We start from the raw sequence: 22,072 nt of genomic DNA, 5'->3' as shown, positions 1-22,072 counted from the left end.
AAGATCTAGAATAAGGCAAGGATGCCCATTCTCACCACTGCTATTTAACAGCATGAGAAGTTCTAGCCAGAGAAATCAGACAAGAAAAAAAGAAAAGAAAAGCCATCTAAATAAAAAAGAAAAAAACTAAAATTATCTGTTTGCAGATAACATAATCTTATATGAAGAAGACCCTAAAGACTACACACACACACACACACACACACACACAAACTGTTAGAACTGCTTGGCGCGGTGGCTCACGCCTGTAATCCCAGCATGTTGGGAGGCCAAGGTGGGCAGATCACAAGGTCAGGAGATGGAGACCATCCTGCCCAACATGTGAAACCCTATCTCAACTAAAAATACAAAAATTAGCTGGGCATGGTGGTGCGCACCTGTAATCCCAGCTACTCAGGAGAATTGCTTGAACCCAGGAGGCGGAGCTTGCAGTGAGCTGAGATTGCACCACTGCACTCCAGCCTGGGTGACAGAGTGAGACTCTACCTCAAAAAAAAAAACAAAAAAACAAACAACAACAACAACAAAAAAAAAACTGTTAGAACTAATAAATAAATTCAGTATATTTGCAGGATACAAAGTCAACATACAAAAATTAATGGCATTTCTATACCTCAACAAAGAGCTATCTAGAAGGGAAATTATGAAAACAATCCATTAATATAATTAACAAAAGGAATAAAGTTCTTAGAAATTTAACAGAGAAGTAAAAGACTGGTACACTGAAAATTATAAAACATCGATAAAGGAAAGTTTAAAAGACACAAATAAATGGAAAAACATCCCATGTTCATGGATTGAAAAAATGAATATAGTTAAAATATCCATTCTACTCAAAGAAGTCTACAGATTCAATGCAATCCCTATCAAAATACCATGGGTATTTTTTTTTTTTACAGAAATAGAAAAAAACAATCCTAAAATGTATATAATAACACAGAAGATTCTGAATAGCCAAAGCAATCTTGAGCAAAAAGAACTAAGCTGGAAGCATCACACATCCTGACTTCAAATTATATTACAAAGCTAAAGTAATCAAAACAGTATGGTACTGGCATAAAAAAGACATATAGACCAACGGAATAGAATAAAGAGCCTAGAAATAAATCCACGTATTTATAGCCAACTGATTTATCTAAAGGCATCAGTGGGGAAAGTCTCTTCAATAAATGGTTTTGAAAAAACTGAATATCCACATGTAAAAGAATAACATTGGACCCCTATCTCACACTATACACAAAAATCAACTCAAAATATCGGATCAAAGTCCTAAACATTCCTAAACATAAGACTTGAAACTGCAAAACTCCTAGAAGAAAGCCTAGGGAAAAACTTTCTTGACTTTGGTCTTGGCAATGAATTTTTGGATATGACTCCAAAAGCAAGGACAACAAAAGCAAAAATAATCAAGTGGGATTATATAAAACAAAATCTTCTTCACAACAAAGGAAGCAATAAATAAAATAAAAGGGCAACCTATGAAGTGGGAAAAAGAGATTTACAAACCATTTATCAGTAAGCACCTAATATCCACAATACATAAGGAACTCACACAACTCAATACCAAAAATACAAATAAACTGACTAAAAAGTGGGCAAAAACTTAAATAGACACTTCTCAAAAGAAGAAATTCAGATGTCAAACAGGTATATAAAAAGGTGCTCAGCACTTAATCATAGGGAAATGCAAATCAAAACCACAATGAGACCATACCTCACATCTGTTATGATGGTTATTATCAAAAAGGCAGATGATAAGTGTTGGCAAGGAGGTGGGAAATGGGGAACTCTTGTACACTATTGGTGGGAAGGTAAGTTGATATAGCTATTACAGAAAACAGTATAGAAGTTCCTCACAAAAATAAAAATATAGTTATCATATGATCCAGCAATCCCACCTCTGGGTTTAGATCCAAAAGAATTGAAATCAGGATCACAAAGAGATATCTGCCTTCTCACATTCACTGCTGCATGATTCACAATAGCCAAAATATGGAAACTACCTAATAATGTCCATCAAGAGATCAATGGATGAAGAAAATGTGGTATATACCTATAATGGAATATTTTTCAGCCTTAAAATAAGGAAAGAAATCCTGCCATTTTCCACAGCATAAGTGGAGCTGAAGGACTTTATGCTAAACAAAATAAGCCAGACACAGAAAGAGAAATACTGTGCTATCTCACTTATATGTGAAATCTAAAAGAGTCAAACTAATCGAGTCAGAGAGTAGCATGGTGGTTGCCAGGGGCTAAGAAGAAGGGGCAAATAAGGTGATATTGGTCAAAGGGCAGAAAATTTCTGTTATGCAAGATAAATAAATTCTAGAGATCGACTGTACAGCATGGTGACAACAGTTAACAATATTGGACCCATGAAATTTGCCAGGAGGAGAGATTTTAAATTAATCTCATTCCCTTACACATACCTACAACACTCACAGATGGTAAATATGTAGAAGTAATACGATGTTAATTAGCTGGGCTGGGTTGTAGTGATCATTTTGCAACGTATACATGCATCAAACCATCAAATTGTACATTTTAAATATATGTAATTTTATATGTCAGTGATATCTCAATAAAGCTGTTTTAAAATAAATTTAAGAGATTCCAAAAGCTTTCTTGAGAAACAAAAGATTATCCTTAAAATTCTGTGTGAGCAAAAAGAAGGAGGGTTTTTTGGTTGTTCAGAAGGGGAGGTAAGAGGACAGAGGGGAAAATTTAAAAGAGACAGAGAGCAAGGGGAAAGGGAGGAGGAGAGGGAGGCGGTGGGACCACCTGAGTGATGGCCAAGGCTCTGCGCTGTGCAGTGGGGGTCCAGGCTGACGAACATCGAACATTCTGGACCCTGGGAGTCAGGTCAGCTGGTCCTGTATCCACAATTCTACTGCTTCTCCTCTGACCCAGGGCCCAGGCTGGGGCCAAGTCTCCCACCCTGTCCCTCTCTTCCTGCATCCACTGTTGCTGCCCTCTTCTATCCACTCTCTGCATGTCCCACAGCAGAGTCAGAACCAAGGTGTGGCTTGGGGAAGCTTTTGCCCAAACCCTAAGACGGCTTTCCATTAGCTTCCTCCAAAGTCACCCCAAATAAACTCTCAAATAAAAAACAAAACAACAAAACAAACTAAAATACTGTTTTCTCTACAAACACGCCACGTAGAAGAGTTCCTACTGCGTCCAACTCCCCAACCAGATTGCTGGAGCCTCTCCTCCACGATCATTCTGATCACTCAGAGAGCACTTTGAAAGGAGGATTCCAGATAGGTCCCTCTTGGGTTTTAAAACTCCCTGAGCCTTCCCTTGAGTGGGAATAAAATCCAACTCTATAGAGGCAAGCAAGTTCCCAGGCAGAATAACCCAGACTCCCCTACTTCTTCCCACTGGGCTCTCTTCTGGTTCATGCTGCCCCTCATTGCAGCTGCTTAGAACAACCCACGGTTCTCTAGACTTAGGACCTTCACAGCTGACAACTACTACCTAGATTTTTTAAATGTTGGGGGTAAATAACACAAATAAATAAACAAGAAACTGTAAACAGATACGTTCTTATATGAGAGCTCTGCAAAGGACCCCTTTTGTTCATTTATTCATTCAATAAACATTTATTAAGGCTCTATACTATGGACAAGGTACTGGGTGGTGTAGATTTTGCCAAACCAGATGGGTCTTGTCTACCCACCGAACAGCCACAATAATGGAAGGTCTATGAATGTCATTATCCAGGATGCCATTCTCAAAATAACGTGATAGAATACCAAATATTATCTCCTCTTCAGAGCCTGGCAGGAATCTAGCATATAGGAATCGATTGTGATTTGAACCTGATTATAATTTCAGCTACCCAGCTCAGAGTGAGGGCAGGCACACTCTGTCTATGCCTGGAGTTCGTATGCGTACTCACGCATTTCCAATGCCCTCCAAATAAAACAGGCAACAAATCAGAGTGGCAGCAAAGATGAGCATCGAGGCACACAGGCCCCCAGAAAGCTCTTTTGAGCCTTCCTTACGTTCCCTATAATTGTAAGCATCTTCACCTGCCTCCACAGCTGAAAGAAAGAGAAGAGGGGGCCCTGAGTCAGATAAGACAGAAAAGATTTTAGACATCATGGAATTGGGACTTCAAGACGCTTACCTGGGCGATGCTTACAGCATAAGAAGCAATTCCATTCCAGCACCCAGCTCTTAGATAGTGAATTAAGAAAGCTGAATATAACTTCTTTTATTTTCTGACCATAACTACTGGCCTCTAGTTGAAAGCTCAAAGATATTAGTGACCAAAAAAAAAAAGAAAAAAAATTCCAAACTATTAACAGATCCATACCTTTGTATCCAGTTGTCTAAATCGATGCCTCATTCTGCAAAGAAATTAATGAAAAACAAAGTGAACAAGAGAAAAAGAGATTGAGAGAGGGCTATTAGGCTCCATTTTGCAGTCTTTTAAATTAAAGTCCAGAATACAAGTCATGTTCACTCTCAGCTAGATCAAGAATCAGCTGCATTTACCTTTCTTTCTGATTGTCTTCCTAGTACCCAAACAAAGCAGAATTTTGTCTCATCACAATTAGAAGCACAGCACATAAATACTATCTCTATTGATAGGGTGTTGAAAAATGACTTGTTAGTCTGTCTGTGCCTTGCAAAACCTAGATGTCAGAGTCTAGGGACAGAGGAGAGCTTAGGGTACTGTCTCTGCTGTTAAAAGAGAATGAGCATCCCATGCTTCTTTCAACAGCTGTATTGAACCCAGCAAAGGTATTCGTTGTGCTTATGTATACTCATATTTTGTTAGAGTAAAACTTGAGGTGTTTTGAGCTCTCAAGAAGAGTGACAGCTGTCAGTGAAGAACGTTAACCTTTACAATAAGAGCACACTCTACACACTTCACAGCATATTACTTGTGGGCCACCTACAGACTTAGCTATGACTTATCTATTTCTATAAGATGTTTTATCAATGTATTTCTTAATCACATGGATTTTATAACAGCTTCAGGCGATTCATAAATGAATTCAGGATTTTTCAGGGGCAGCCTGTAATAGATCAAGAAAATGGTTTGTCTATCTTCTCGTCTCTGTACTTCTTCACCACAAAGATAAATAGGTGTGTGGCACTTGCAAGATAATGCCAATGGCCCATGACCTGTGAGTCTTGCCAGAACCCACCTCTGCAGCTGCAGCAGGGGACCCACCCTCTTCTGGTTACCCAGTTTCATGGCCCTGCACTGCAGGCTCCAAATACCTCTTTCTCTCCCAGAGCCTTGAAGGGCAATTGGGATAGTAGATGGGTGTTTTTTCCCCTTCTCCAAAGGCTGGCACACACTTATGTGTTTGTCATCTTCAATTGCCCGGGTAATATCTTTGTGGTGGTATTGCTCTCTGTTGAAAATGCTCTTTACTGAGTTTGCTCAGATAAGCTGCCTACAATCTGTGGGCTTATGTCTAGAGGGAGCCTTGCAAAGTAGAAAGGGATGTCTGACATACTCCTCTGAGGTGTCGTTGGCTTTCGTGTTGATCTTGACAAGGTAATTTTCCTTCATAACACCCTCCCATGCCAAAGTCTCGTTGTCCTCATTTTTGAAACCTTGAATAATGAGAAAAAGAAAACATTCAAATTGTTTCATTTGCCCCTTGCTTCCTAAATTAAGATCTTCTAGGCATTTTGTGAGACTCTGGAACTAAGAATGAGATTCATCCTGCACAGGCTGGTCTAACTAATGTTACCTCCTAGTGACAGCATCGGAGTGATGGAATAGTAATGGCTTTCTCCGTAACAATGAGGAATTGAAGCTGCCTGCATGAAATAAGAATGCAATCTTTATTCTAAATAGACATCGATCCAAATCCTATCTGTGTGTTTTGTGACTTAGCAAAATCATTCCACTAATGAATTTAGTCCTCCCATTTGATATGTGCTCTTCTTCCATTTTGATGACATAAAAATGCTAAACCATTCAGCTAGATAATTGCTGATGAATTGTGTACCTACTCTCAACCTAAAATTGGGGTAGGAGATCTGGAGGAGAGGAAAATAAGCCCAAGGCATTGTTCCTGTCCTTCTGAAACATGAGACGTGGACCTCAAAGAAAATTCATCTAAGATAGAGCATGCCCTAAGATTGTTCTGGGACATATTCAAGTAAGATTCTTAGTTCAATTTATTATGGTGACTGAGCCTTTCAGATGATAAGACAACAAAAGAACAGATCCACATGTCACCTATATTTCAAGTACAAATGCAATGGATGTCAAACCTCCACACAAATTCACTGGGACAGGAGAGCACATATGCCCACACACACGTCCACTTGAAATAAATTTATGTCATTTTTAACTTTTGAGTTACCATTTAAATGTATTCATCAACATGTTAGAGTTTAGGAATAATTATAAGATTTCTCTGGATTTAAAAAGAATTAATTGGGGGTCAAAGACAGAACCAATATGCATGTGGCTGGATTAAAGCAAATTCTTTGTGTGTGTGTGTGTGTGTGTGTGTGTGTGTGTGTGTGTGTGTAGATGAAGTTTCACTCTTGTCGCCCAGGCTGGAGTACAGTGGTGCAATCTCGGCTCACTGCAACCTCCGCCTCCTGGGTTCAAGCAAATCTCCTGCCTCAGCCTCCCAAGTAGCTGGGACTACAGGCACATACCACCAAACCCAGCTAATTTGTATATTTTTAGTAGAGATGGGGTTTCATCATGTTGGCCCAGGCTGGTCTCAAACTCCTGACCTCAAGTGGTCTACCCACCTCAGCCTCCCAAAGTTCTGGGTTTATAGGCTTCAGCCACTGCGTGCAGCCTCGATTTAAGCAAATTCTACATAGCAAATATGGATTTATTTTTAAGTGTGGTTACTCATTTTACAAAATAATTCTTAACTAATTTTTTGAATTGTATTTTTCCCAACAAAGAAGTTTCAATGTCTTTTCTTCAAACAAAATCAATGAGGAAGTCCAACAGGAGTGCTTAAAAATCAGCACGGAAAGGGTAGACACTCCTGGACACAGACAGCCAGAGAGCAAGGATGACAAATTACCAAAAAATAAAAATAAAAAATGACCAACCTCTGTAACAGTCAAAGAAATGCTGATTGAAATGATGACATAGCATTTTCACTAACCATACTGGAAAATTAGCAGTGAAATAATGACTATATCCCGTATTGGCAAGAACGTGGATAAATAGTCCTTCCATATGAGGGGAAAATATGTCAATTGTTACTGCCTTAGGTTAATGGGGGACCAGAAGGTGGAGGAGGCGGGACAGGCAATATACAAAGACTTAAGAGGTACATACCCTTTATTTAGAAATTTCTCTTTAGAAATAACTCAAAGGAAAAAAGTATTCATTTGCTCAGAAACGAATGCATAGAACTCTTTAACAGCATTTTATGCTAGCAAAAGCATTGAAACAATCTACATGGTTAACAAGGAACTGATTAATTATGGTGCATCCATAGGCTGGAATACTACTCCACAGTTGAAGATTGTCATATAGATTAGATTGTTATTTGTGGATATGGAAAAAATTGGCAATGTATTATTAGTTAAATGAGCAAGTTAGATTATGGATATGTGTACACAGCGCAATCCAATCCCTACACACCCACACAAGAATAACAGAATAAACACCAGTGTGTTGACAGTATTTACCTCTGGATGGTGGGTTACATGTGCTCTTCATCTTTATTTGTGCTTTCCTATATTTTTCAAATGTCCTATAATAAATATGGATTGCTTTCTGAATCATGAAAAATAATATATTTTATGAAAAAGCAATTACTGGGTAGCATACTTTTTTATTACTTGAAAATGTCACCAAAAAAAGTACCAAAAGTCAAACTTTGGATTCTACTTATCTGAAAGTCATTTGAAAAACCCAAAGAAGAACAATTTCAAAATTAAACCCATGACGTCGCTGTCATTTGGAGGCAAAGCAAAGTACATGTAGGAAATGAATTGCCAACTAGAGGCCCTGCCACGTGCTGTGGTTTCAGGCATTAGTCATCGCCAAGGAGATGAAGCAAATGAGCAGGCAGTGACAGGCACCCTGGGGGGTCGGCAGTTAGTAAGTGGGGCTTCTGGCTCTCTCTGTCCCATTACCACCACACCACCCCAGGGTGGAGAAAGATCCTGTCCTTCTGCCATCTCCTATTCTCACTGTTTCTTTGTTTCTTCCTGAGAATATAAACTGTCTGAAGAGGGATAACATCAACAGTTACATCATTTCTCTGATTATTATGAGATCGCCACTCTCCCAGGGGCCGACTTGGGAGACAGGTCCAAATTCACTCATTCATGTCTGACTTATCTGGTGGCTTCCTTGAGCTGAAGCCTCTTGTCATTTGCTGGCCAAATTGGGGGATTTGTTTCCATTTTATAGTCATATTGTGCTTAATCAATAAATACGTTTTAGGGGAATGTAATGAATTTTGTCCTGCCTTTTCAACCTCATCCCTAATCTGGAGTACTGAATTTCCCGATTCTCCTGATCCTGGACTGAGTACAATGTATCTTTGGAGAATGGACCTTTATCCCATGCGGTCCCTTCCTCCCACACATCCTCAACCTGAATCCCACTAGTGATGGGCAGTTCACTACCTCCACAGAACAATTAATCTCATTTCCAGATAGCCCACACTGTTAGACATTGTTCTTTGTACTGAATCAAAATCTTCCTCACTGCAACTTTTATCCATTGTTTGTTTTTTCCCCTGGATCATTCAGAAAAAAGTATGACGCTTGTAGGGCTTCTGTTACATGAAGGCACAGAAAGGCCCCCTAAGTCTTCTCCCAGGTCCTATAGCCACCAGCCATGACGTGGCTTCAAGACAGAACCAACGAGAGTCCTGAGGCGTGTCATTAAGTGTTTCTAGTATCTGGGTGCCATTTTTGAGTATAGTCAAATTCCAGATCTGAACTTCCAAATCCTCTCCCTGATATAAAGACTTTTTGTGCTTTTAGTTAGAATGGAATCACTTTGTCTTTCAAGGCAAAACGATGGAAAGAAAGACAGCAACTTATCCAAATTGTCAAAACACTTTCTTCATTAAGAACGGCAGTTACATATGTGTGATTGTTAATGACATCCCCAAAGTGACATTTAACATCTTAAAATAATGCCGTTAAAAGAGTTGACTATGATGATTCTTTAAGGTGTGACAGGAGTTCGGGGTCGTGAATACATTTGCATTCTGAAAGCCAGACTTTAGGGCTCACAGCTATAGGGAGAACACAGAAATATGTTATGATCAATATTTAAAGTAATATTTATGAGTACTTTGTCTCCATTTCTAAGTAGTTCAAGAACCCCACAAAAAACGATGCTTCTTGGCAAGTTAAATGTTTCTTAATTGCCACCAATTACCATGTCTAGGTTAGCAAAATTTATATTTTTACTTTCTGAATCTTCAAAATATTTGAGATTACACTAAAGGCACAGACAGAATCAGCCCTCTATGGAACATGAATCCAGTGGTGGCCGTCAGTGACCATTTTATCAAATACCCTTAGGAAAAAAACAGAAGGCAACACCTGTCCAGCAGCCACTGAAAGACACAACACCTGCGAACAGTAGAATGAGGATTTTAAAGAAAGCAGAGAGAAGGACCACCTAACCCTATTCCTTTAGTCACATGTACTGGATTCTCCCCTAGATTTTCCACTTCCAAATTGCCCTTGACTCCAAATTTCCTATCTAACAGCGACTTTTCTTTTTTCAGTAGTGTTCCAGGTGGAAGCGGGGGAGCATCTCACGACCCTCCCCTCTGCCAACATCTTCCCCAAGTCACAGGAGTGAGCATCAGGACCTGAGAAGCCAATTCCACCAGGTGATTTGCGGGTCTCCCCAAACCGGCCCTGGGAGTTTCTTTGCTCACTTCTGCCTTGAGGGAAACAAGTCCAATCATCAATGAGGTGTCATGATGTATGTTTCATGGTTCTTGTCACCATTTCTTGCACTGTCGTGTCTCCTGTCTACAATTTTTCCTTCCTCTGGGATTCAGGATGGCACATTGTGACTTGGTGGGCTGAGGGCAGGGAGAGGGGGACTGTATGGAGCTAAAACATGGCTGTAGGATACAGCCCAAGCCTTACACTCGTCTCCTACAACCCTCAGTCCCGAGGTCTTCTCTGCCCTGTCCTCCTACCTCTCTTAACTCCCTCATCCCTCTGCCCACTCCTTGCTCTGTCGTGCCATCTCAGCCTCTGCCCCTTTGCCTGGCTAATTCCAATTCATCTTCTGGGTCTTAGCTTGAATATTCCCTTCCTCCATAAATATTCCCTGAGGCACCCTAGTCAAGGGTTTAAATGTCCTCTCTGTGGCCATCATAACCCCCTGCACAATCCCTAAAATTAGTGTTTCCCACACTTTTAAATTAAGGCCTTTCCATTTTCATTCTCTGTTCCCCACTCTCCCAGATGATGAGCCCTGCTCAAGGGCACAGATAGCTTCTATCTTATTTAGCACCATATCCACAGGGCCCACTATCATGTGGTAGGCTCTTGGCATGCATTTGTTGAATCGGCTCTCCTAGGCCCCCTCACTCCCTGCATCGCAGGCTCTCCATGAAATTATCTACCTCACCTCTGGTCTAGCTCCCACCAAATGATGGCCTCCAGGCCCAGCCCATGTGCCGTTGTTCATGGCTGCATCCCCAGAACTGAGACTTCATGTTTGTGCAGGACTGACCCCCTCCTGCAAGAGGACTGCTTTTACACTATTTATTTTTATAGGTGCTAAGCGGGGGGTGCTCCTTTTCATGCTGTGCTTTTCTTGCCTGTGCACAATTTCCACACATTCTTGTGCTCACTCAGTTTTCCAATTTAGATCTGTGGGTAGTGTGGGGTGCGTTTTACAGAACTCTGCCAAAGTGGACTGTGGCAGGAAATGAGGTTGGTAGACTCTTGCTTCTGAAATTTATTAGAACTCAATGATGTTCCTTTCTAACTTTTATCCCCCTACTTAGACATTTTATGAGCACTTTTTTTTTATTGGTTTCTGGGGACCGTCCAGAATATAAGTGATGATAGGGTTTAGGACCCACTACCTCAAAATATGGCACCATGGCATATTGGATATTTTAAACAGAAAGAACTGGAGAAAAACCACACAATCAGGAAGGTCTCTCTGATCTGACTTTTCCTGCCCCTCTCCCCTGAAGCAGGTCATATCACCTAGGAAGGATTTTCTGACCTTCCCCTACAGCAGGTCATAGGACCCTCATGTGAGAGGCACCCTCCTTATACATAGAGGAAAAGAGTGTCCTCATCTCCAAAGACACAGGGATGCAGAGAGAAATGTGAATGCATAGGCCTTGCTAGGTCTCCCAGTTTATTACCATGGGATCATACTCTGTTTGCCCTATCCTATTTCTCCACAACCCTCCACTCTTCATTAAACCTACCATTAAAAATGTTCAAGTTTGGCTGAGAACAGTAGCTAACGCCTGTAATCCCAGAACTTTAGGAGGCTGAGGCAGGCGGATCACTTGAGGTCAGGAGTTCGAGACCAGCCTGGTCAACATGGCGAAACCTGTCCCTACTAAAAATACAAAAATCAGCCTGGCATGGTGGTGCACCCCTGTAATCCCAGCTACTCGAGATTCTGAGGCAGGGGCATTGCTTGAACTCCGGAGGTGGAGGCTTCAGAGAGCCAAGATTGCGCCACTGCACTCCAGCCCGGGGGACAGAGCGAGACACCATTTCCAAAAAAAAAAAAAAAAAGGTTGTTTCTTTGGATCTTCCTTTCCTTATGAAGGCTCCGATGCCACATAAAACTTAGATTAAATTTCTATGCTTTCCTCTGTCTTTTGCTATAGGGATCTCAGCCATGAGCCTAAGATAGGTAGAAGAAAAGATATTTTTCCTCCCTGACCGTAATGAGATAACTGAATAATTTATAAATATTAAGGAAGCCATTAGCCATTTCATTCCCAAATTGCCAAAGGTCATTTTCTGGAGCCAAGTTTATGCATTTTAAAAACATCGACATAGGGCCGGGGGACAGTGGCTCATGCCTGTAATCCCAGCACTTTGGGAGGTCGAGACGGGCAGATCACGAAGTCAGGAGTTCAAGACCAGCCTGGCCAAAATAGTGAAACCCTTTCTCTACTAAAAATACAAAAATTAGCCAGGCTTGGTGGCAGGTGCCTGTAGTCCCAGCTACTTGGGAGGCTGAGGCAGGAGAATTGCTTGAACTCAGGAGGCAGAGGTTGCAGTGAGCCGAGATCGTGCCACTGTACTCCAGCCTGGACAACACAGTGAGACTCTGTCTCAAAAATAAATAAATCAATAAATCAATAAATCAATAAATCAATAAATCATCCACATTGACCACAGATGCTGCTCAGAAAGAATGTGCTCAGGAAAGGATTTTTTTAAAGAATGGAAAACATACTCGATCTTCAAATTACTTGTGAAAATATATCAATTTTGGAACAGTAGTAACAGAAAATCAGCTAAGTGCAGATTATGCTGAAGAAGCTCTTTCTTAAAGATCTGCTGGAACTGCCTGGGCATGGTGAGGATCAGGAAAGGCACCCTGGGGTCAGCCCACGTAACCAGCATTTTCCAGGCGTGAATGCAGCTGCAGATGTCAGGGCACAGAAAATTTGGTTTTAAATTGTTCAAGGCATCAAAGATAATGTTGGACTGCTCAAACTACCCAAGTCTGGTATGGTAGGTGAGTTAATGAGAGGTAAGCCCCCATGCACCTTGCTCCAAGGGAGCCACGCATTTCTGCTGTGATTTGGGAGTAGGACGGGCAGTGAGAAGTTCTCCTTCTTTTGATAGACCAGCGTTGGGTGGGGGAGGCACTCTCAGAGGACCAGCGCATTCAGCTCAGTGATGCCTAGAGTGGTAGGTGGCCAAACAGGGCCACAATGGCCAAACAGGGCCGTGGATTCTTCCACCCACCAGGCAGGCTGTCCTTCCCACCCAGAAGCGGAGTCACATTCTCTACCAGCTCCGTCTGGGTGGGCCTGTGACTTGCTTGGACTAATAGAATGCAGCAGAAGTGACGTCATCTGACTTTCTGAGCCACGGTCTCAGGGGCCTTGCAGCACCTGCTCTTTGCAGGAACCCAGCTGCTACGTGTGGTGACACTGAGACTCCCTGTGCTGCCTAGCCAGCCCTCACGTGAGAATGCGTGTGGACGTCTGGACCAGCCAGCCTGGGGCCCAGCTTCCAACCACTGGATGCTTCAAGGAGCAGAGGCAGCCAGCCCAGCCCAGCCCAGCCCAGCCCTGCCCCACCCCAGGAGGGACCCACAGAATCAAGGGCAAATAAATGCTTTCAGGAAACCAAGTTTCGGGGTGACTTGTTACACAATTATATATAACTGATTCACTTAGAGACCTAAAATGGCCCTCCTTTATTTTTTTCACAAGAAAGTAACTGAAAATGAAAATCCTGAAGGTACCAAAGCATGGTCCAACCTGAGTCATTCACTCTACATCCCTTGTCAGCACACTGGGCCGTGTGAAGACCAGAAGGGTGACCAGCAGTCCCTGAAACCAAGGAGGTTCCCAGAAGGCAGAAATTTCCATGTTACAATTAATAGTCCTGGGCAGATGGGTACAAGCTGCTCACCCTAACTGAATGGGTACACTCTGCTAACCTGAACAGGATGGGGTCAAGCTGCTCACCCTAATCAGATGGGCGCAGGCTGCTCACCCTAACTGGGTGGGCACAAACTGGCACCCTAACTGGATGGGCACAAGTGGCTCATCCTAACTAGCTGGGTACAATCTGCTCACCCTAACTGGATGGGCACAGGTGACTCACCCTGACTGGATGGGCACAGGTGGCTCACTCTAACTGGATGGGCACAGGCTGCTCACCCTGACTGGATGGGCACAGGCTGCTCACCCTGACTGGATGGGCACAGGCTGCTAACCCTGACTGGATGGGCACAGGTGGCTCACCCTGACTGGATGGGCACAGGCTGCTAACCCTGACTGGATGGGCACAGGCGGCTCACCCTGACTGGATGGGCACAGGTGGCTCACCCTGACTGGATGGGCACAGGTGGCTCACCCTGACTGGATGGGCACAGGCGACTCACCCTGACTGGATGGGCACAGGTGGCTCACTCTAACTGGATGGGCACAGGCGGCTCACCCTGACTGGATGGGCACAGGCTGCTCACCCTGACTGGATGGGCACAGGCGGCTCACCCTGACTGGATGGGCACACATGGCCCACCCTGACTGGATGGGCACACATGGCTCACCCTAACTGGATGGGCACAGGCGGCTCACCCTGACTGGATGGGCACAGGCGGCTCACCCTGACTGGATGGGCACAGGCTGCTAACCCTGACTGGATGGGCACAGGTGGCTCACCCTGACTGGATGGGCACAGGTGGCTCACCCTGACTGGATGGGCACAGGCGGCTCACCCTGACTGGATGGGCACAGGCTGCTTACCCTGACTGGGTGGGCACAAACTGGCACCCTAACTGGATGTGCACAAGTGGCTCACCCTAACTAGCTGGGTACAATCTGCTCACCCTAACCGGATGGGCACAGGTGGCTCACCCTAACTGGATGGGTACACGCTGCTCACCCTAACTGGATGGGCAGTAGCTGGCACCCCAACTGGTTGGACGCAGGCTGCTCATCCTAACTGGTTTCCCAGGATGCAGGACTCTCAGTACTAAGATTGGGGAAGTCCTGGGCAAACCATGACGAGATGGTCACCCTAGGCCCTCGGCACATTTGCCATCCTGAGTCTCTTCCTTCAGAAAAAAAATATTAAAAATATTTTATGACTTAGTTGGTATAAAACAAATACATTAATACATGTGAGAACACTTTCTTTAATCTAAAGGCTCATTTTTTTCTTCTGATTTTTAAAGAAAACGTAAAGATGTTCAGGAGCCCCTGAGGTCCTGTGGGCCCTGGCACTGTGCCTGATGGAGGAGTTGGCCCCACAGCTACACCCCCACCCCAGAGATGGATCCTTGGCTTAGGTCTGAGGTTAGGGGGTGAGGAAAAAGGCCAGGGGTACCCTTTCTACCTTTTCTTTTGTGTCCAAACATCCAAACGAATAAAAACAGGTCCCTTCCTCCCTGCACGCTTAATCTGGTTGAGGTGTAACTGCGGGCTAGGAAGATTGTCTGGCTTAGTGATTCTGGGAGAAACCCAAGCCTGGTGTGGGCTCCTGCAGGGCCAGGAAGAGAGCTGGGTGCCAGCTGCCTGCATTCAAATGACATGCGGCTGACAGCTGCTCCCACTTCAAGGGTAGGGAGAGGTGGCTCGGTGGGGAGCTGCCTGTACCCCAGTTTGTGAGGACTAAGAAGGTAGGTGACCACATAAGAGTCAGAATGATCCACAGTCCGATGTGTGGATGGGTTGATGGCTGCCTTCCTGAAGAGATTAGTGTGTGGAGTCTGTGGGGTGGAACCCTGGAAACCAGAGGCTGGGGTGGGGGCAGCCACCAGAAAACATGGCCAAGTCCTAGGAGTTGGGGTCAGAGGGGACAGCCAGGGGACTCTCTGAAGGACCCGAGTGCCCACACAATCAAGGATCAGTTTCAAACATGTGCCAGGTTAGAGGGCATGGAGCAGCCCAGAACAGCATCACTAAGAAAAGGCTTTCAGCTGGCCTTCCCATCCTGTCCCTCTGTGCTCCAGCTGCGGAGGGTCAGTCCCCACAGCCGGCGAATGGGAAAGAAGGGAGGGAACAGCCCACTGCCCACCCTCCCTGACGGCCCCATCAGCTGGGAGGGGTGAGGGGGAGGGGGAGTCTCACCGCTAAATAGCAATTAATAGGCTGGTTAATATATTGAACTGCACATTCCTCCCTTCCTTCCTTCCTTCCTTCCTTCCTTCCTTTCAGATGGAGTCTCGCTCTGTTGCCCAGGTTGGAGGGCAGTGGTGTGATCTCGGCTCACTGCAAGCTCCACCTCCCAGGTTCAAGCAATTCTCCTGCCTCAGCCTCCCCAGTAGCTGGGACTACAGGCGCACACTGCCACGCCCGGCTAATTTTTTTGTATTTTAGTAGAGATGGAGTTTCACCGTGTTGCCCAGGCTGGTCACGAACTCATGAGCTCAGGCAATCCGCCCGCCTCGACCTCCCAAAGTGCTGGGATTATAGGCATGAGCCACCGCCTATAATGTTTTCTCAAGTAAACAATGTTTTCTCAAGTAAAACAATTGTAAGATTTTTCCATTTTCCTAAGAAGAATCACAAACCCTGCTGGAGTCAGGTTTAAAGGTTCCTAGAGAATAAATTTCATGGGAACAATAAAAGCAAAAACAAAGTCATGACTGGACTCTATCCCATGAATTCTGCCCGTTCAACATACTATTTACATTATTACATGATCTGTCCCAAAGTCATTCATTCCCCACAAAGTAGGCTATCCCGGCAGTTCCACAGTGCTTTCTTCATCTACGCTTCCTCTAGGGCAATTCATTGGTTGGCCTGATGCCTGATCTTTACAGATGTACAGATGTGAACAGTGAAAGAACTTGTGAATAACTCCTTCCTGTTGAGATACACACCAGGCATCCTTCCCTGAAATTAATCGCTGCCTCTGATCCCAAGCCCACATGGATAAACCACTCACAGCAGACAGAAGACTCCATGTTTTTCTCCTTACAGCAACACTTGAAGCACTTCTTCACCACCATGTAGAAGTAAGCGAAGACGACGAAGGGGAAGGGGATATTGAGGCGGCTGCAGTACTCCTGCACCAAGAAGTACCTCTGGAACTTCCAGACCTGGTCATTGTTCTCCTGGACAGTGCCCACCGTGTAGCTGGCGAGGGAAGAGAGAAGGCCAAGACTTAGCATCGCGCATGCCTCATCGCTAAACTGCCAAGTATGGCAATAGTGGTATTAAGCTGTTACTGCAATAGCTTAAGTCCAGACAGGAGAGAAGAACCCAGACTGATACAAGAGCCAAAATACCTCAGCAGGAAGTGAAAGTGGTCTTCAATTCATGCTGGGTCAAAAGTGTGTCTGGCTTTTAGTGTTTTGTTTTTTTAAATCACAAAAAAATGCTCAACAAACTTTAAAATTATTTTATTTCAAGATATTTCAATGATTCTCTTTTTGTGTTCATTTTCTCATGATGTTAGATACAAAGGGGTCCAAGATGTCAACACCCTTGGAACTAGCATGGTGGCCCTCATCCATGTCTAAGTGTAAACAGCCTGGGAAGAAAACAGCTTGTTAGTGTTTATCAAGAGCCTTAAGAATGTTCATCCCTTTGACCCAATGACTTTACTTCTGGGAACTTAACCTAAGAATAAGGAAATACTAAGAAAAAAAATATATGTAAATGAATATATATGTGTGACTATTGGCCACCAGCACCATAGGTAACAGCTGCCCCCACCTCCTACTCAAAGAGAAAGAAAGAAACTTAATGTTCATCACTAAGAAAATATGTCACACATTACGGTTAATCAATAGGATTACATTATGCAGCCATTAAAGCTATGAATAATTGTTTTACTACAGGGAGATGCTTATCATATATGTTAAGTGAAAATAATTAGGCTCAAACTTGTGCTTACAATATGGTTTCGTTATGCAAATCTCAGTTCACAAAGAGAAATAGATCAACCACAAATGGCGGTCACCTTGGGCATCACGTCTTGGGTGCTCTTTATTCTCTTTTCCATTTGCTTTCCAGCATGGCGAAATGAGTATGAATTACTTCCATAATGATTACAATGTTTATTTTGTGTCTTATTCCAAAATAGATAATGCCAAGGATTTCTCTGTTACAAATTAAACCAAAACTATAAAATAGCTAACACTTATTATAAACCAGACACTGTTCTAAGCGATCTGCTTAAATTAATTGGCTTTATCTACAAACAACTCTCTGATGTATGTCTATTATCTATGACGTCTATTATCATCTACAATGAACAGATCAGGAAATGGAGGCACAACAAAGGTAAGTGAATTGTCTGAGTCCCCCAGTTAGGAAGTGTTGAATCCGGGATTTGGACCCCACAATCCAGCCCCACGTCTATTTGCTTCACTGCTACATGATACCACCTCACAGAGGGGAGCGGGAAATGTTTTAAGCAATGCTCTATTTCAAAAAAGGGGTTTGAGATGTGCTTCATTTCCAAAGGATTTTACTGGGCTACTTGCTAGCTTAGCATTTTAGATAACTACAAAGTATATGACAATGTGCAAAGTTCAACCATCCAAGACATTTTTATTGCTAATATCAAATCATCCTTTCAAGAGCCAAAGAAGCTGCAACGAACTGTTTGAAGGCAAATCCTGATGGGGGAAGCATTAAATTATCTAAATTCTGGGGAACATCCTCAATGAGGTCAGGCAGAAAAATCGATTACATATGTTATGAGACCTCATTCTTGCACCTTAGTACATTACATTACATTAGACTTAAGTATCTTAAGCAAAAAAATGTCAGATATCTATGCAAAACACTAACCTACACAGACAATGGTTATGGCTTTGCTTAAAGTTTAGCTTCGTTTATCTTGGTGTTTAATAATGAATGGAACACTTCTGCAATCTACACTAGGGTCTGGATCCTGTGTAAGGCAGACTTGTAGCAAGTGCCTCTTGAACAGGGTGAGATCCTTAAAGGGAAAGGATTTATGTTTATTAAACATCTCTTACATGTAAGCTCCTATACCAGGCATGTAAATTGGTTGCTTGACTGATCCTCACATCATCCCTGAGTGGTAGATTGCTTAGGTGAAAAACAACCCGGACTGGGATGTATTACAGTGCAGCCAATCCAATCTAGCAGCCAGCCTGGCATTTCTTCTAAATGTAGGTCAGGTTGCTTTGAGGCTAATACCAAGCATCATTATCCACCCTCTCTAGCCCGCAGCTGGTTCTGTTGCCTACAAAATGCACTGCATGCTTCTGCTGCTGCAACGAGACAGGTGTGCATGCAGCAGCCCCAGATTAGGGAAGGCCAGGCTAAGAACTTGCCAGAAATCAGAGTTTACTACTTGGACCAGAACAACTTACCATTCAAATTATCATCCCTGGAAGTAACTTGAAATATTCGAATTTGGGGAATTTAACCTATAAATAAGACGAGATGAACGTGAAGATATTTTAAGCAATGTTGTATTTCCAAAAAAGAATTAGATGCTGTATTTCAAAAAAGGAAATGGAATATTTGACTATATATCTAGTAAAAAAAAAAAAAAAAAAAAAAAAAAAGGATTATACTGACTTCCCAGAACTCTAACACCAAAGAAAAAATTAAAACAACTGCATCCATTTTCGTGCATTGATGTTGTTTTCTGAGGTACTATTCCAAAGGAAGCAATATGTCCTATTGAAAGGAGAAACTTCCAGGATGCTCAGAGCAGGGGAAAGCATTCTCTCCGGCAAGTGGGCCCCCGTCTTCCTCAGAGAGCTGAGAGTGGAAATGCAGCCCAGCAGAGTCCATGTAGGAAGAGATTTATTGCACCATGGCTTAAGTGGCCACTTGGAGTCAGGGAAAAACATATCTTCTAGATCATCTAAAATAGGGATTGGAAAACTGCAACTTGGGACCAAGCCAAGCTCCTCACCAGTTTTTGTACAGTCCATGGGCTAAGAATGACTTTTACAAAGCAGGGAAGTGCGGGTGGGTACAGCATCACTGAATACTGCTTCTTTTGACACATCTGACCAACGACCCTAGCTGGCCCTTACAGAGAAAGTCTGCGATCCCTGAGCTATAGTGCACGTAGGCCAGTGCCCATGAATAAGGCTTTGTGTTTATAACATTCCCTACTTTAAAGAGCTCTGCCTCATATGTCACCAATCATTTGTTCCCCAGGACAACCAGGTTGACTGCATGGCCCCTCCTGCTGGAAGGGTACCTTCCTCTGTACCTCAAGGGCAAAGGTGGATCCAGTGAGCAGCAATGCTTTCCCAGACAAACAGCACACATCTCAGGGGGTGTGAGTGAACCAGCTGATAACTGGACATTAATACCCAAAAGTCATTTTGCATAAATAATGCATATTCAGGATCGGCTAGGCTGAGGTTTATTTATACACCGAGGTCCACCTGACCCGGATGGCAGCAACTTCCAAAATGTTCTGTTTCTCTCAAGTCAGTCCAGGACTCAGCCAAATAGACATGAGGGTTCTCCAGAGGGGGGCTCCTAATGGAGTGATGCTTCCACCTGCTTTCCTAAAACAATGTTTTTATTCTGTAGACACTGTTTTCAAATTCTGTAAAGGGGAGAGTGAACTCTGCAGAAAAGGATTTTCTGGGCCAGCACGTGCACACCCCCTCAGCAAAGCAAGCATCAGAGCGGCTTACAGACCATCTCTCATGCCCAGGGTCTCACCCGCCCCAACTGAGATGGTTCTCAAAGTCTCCTTGACAACCAGTGGCCATCTGGTGTTGTCCCTGAGAGAATTCTGCAATTTTCCCTTTGTGCATCTCTCCAGCAATATCTTGTGCCCTTGGCGTCCTGTCCCTGGCAAACACCCAGCTGGCTGGAGACGTGCAGTGACAGCTGAGGTCCATCTCCTGAAACCAGTTGAGTACCTTCAGCTGAGCAGGAGAGGAGGAGGAAGGAGAGGCCCTGCAGAGGGACAGCAGTTCAGAAACTCACTGAGATTGGAAATGCTACCAAGAGGGAATAGACATTTAGAATTCAGATAGCTTTGTACATAAATGAAGTCCAGAAGTACATTAAAAAAAAATACACCATGACCACAGAATAGGATGACTAAATATTAAAAACATTTATATCATTCATCATTTGTACAATACATCATAATACTAGATCAAAAGGAAAAATAGCATTTCAATAGCTGCTAGAAAGTCTTCTGGCAACATATAACATCCTTTTCTGATTAGGAAGAGAAAGAGAAAGGAGCTTAATAAACAAAAAAGAGGAGGAACTTTCCATGACATGATAAAAAAAAAAAAAAAAGGTAATTTAGTAAGGAGAGTCATTCCAGAATAAATAAGGAAAACTTTAATATCCTTCCTATGTACCAAAAAGTAGTCACTGAAAAAACATAACAGAAAAAGTACCTTACTTTTTTTTTCCCCCAACCATAAGTGGCTGGAAATAAATTAACAAGGAATCTGCCAGATGCATATGAAAAAGACCATAAAACTTTACTGGGAAATTATATATGTTTGAATGAGTGAAAATCATACCATTTCTTCTCAATAGTAGGATGCTAAATTCCCTTAAATGATTCTACAAAGCTAACATCATCACAATAAAATTCACAAGAATTTTTGGGGGAAGAAGAAAGAAGAAAGAATTCACAAGACAAGCCTTAGGCTCCTCTGTACAATTAAATATACAAGAAATGCCAGAAAAGTTTTGAATAAGAATAATGAGGGAAACTTGTACAACAGATGTTAGAATGATTAAAAAAAAAAAAAAAAACAAAACTTCAGTAATCAAAGCCATTTGGTAGTAAAAACCAAAATATAAAGACAGATCCACAGAACAGAATGCAAAATCTGCAAAAAAATTCACAAGGAAAAAGTAGATGCTAAAACAATGGCAGAATTTTCAAATACATTGAAATACAAGAAACTTGTCAGCTAGCTCTCTATCAGATGGACGCCTCATCCAAACTTTGCATAGATTTCATGCATTTTCCTTTGTTGCTCCTTCCCCAGCACACAGGCAATATCTAGCCAGTACTGCTCCATGGCCCGTGGTGACACTGACTTTTTGCTCTCTCTGACGCACTGGTGTGTATGTTAAACTGTGTAACACATCCTGGTTCCCCTCTCATTCTACAACATCAAAAAAGCAAGTACAAAGCCAACAACAGCCAACAGTAAGAGATGACCAGCGATTGGATCGCACTGATTTGGAAGGGATAATTCAGGTTAGTATATTGCTAATAGAGTAAGCAACTAAGACTGTGCCATATACCTGCACAAAGACCCATGAAATTTCTCTTCACCTTCAGGAAAATGTCCAAATTCTTTAATATGCCATAAAAGACCCTCCATGACCTAGCTCCTGCGCACCTTTCCACCCTCCCTGGCTCTTGATTCCTCCTCAGACTAACATTATCTCCCCTGCTTCTATATCTCCTACCAACACTCCGGGCTCTGGGTCCATGATCCTTCAAG

General features: G+C 43.0%; 1 protein-coding gene across 1 annotated transcript in view; it reads right to left on the bottom strand.

Annotated features, from left to right (window-relative positions):
• TRPM8 (transient receptor potential cation channel subfamily M member 8) overlaps nucleotides 1-22,072 on the bottom strand; it is a 91,356-nt gene that overhangs the window by 5,777 nt on the left and 63,507 nt on the right. Inside the window, exons 21-23 of the mRNA XM_077957949.1 lie at nucleotides 16,573-16,763; nucleotides 5,484-5,583; nucleotides 4,325-4,358 (exon numbers count right to left, since the gene is read on the bottom strand). Of these exons, the coding sequence (XP_077814075.1) occupies nucleotides 4,325-4,358; nucleotides 5,484-5,583; nucleotides 16,573-16,763 (325 nt within the window). The remainder of the gene's footprint in view (nucleotides 1-4,324; nucleotides 4,359-5,483; nucleotides 5,584-16,572; nucleotides 16,764-22,072) is intronic.

Source organism: Macaca mulatta, chromosome 12 (genome assembly GCF_049350105.2).
Source record: "Macaca mulatta isolate MMU2019108-1 chromosome 12, T2T-MMU8v2.0, whole genome shotgun sequence".
Lineage (NCBI taxonomy): Eukaryota > Metazoa > Chordata > Mammalia > Primates > Cercopithecidae > Macaca > Macaca mulatta.
Note: the sequence above shows the minus strand (reverse complement) of the source record. Positions and strands in the feature narration are given on the sequence as shown.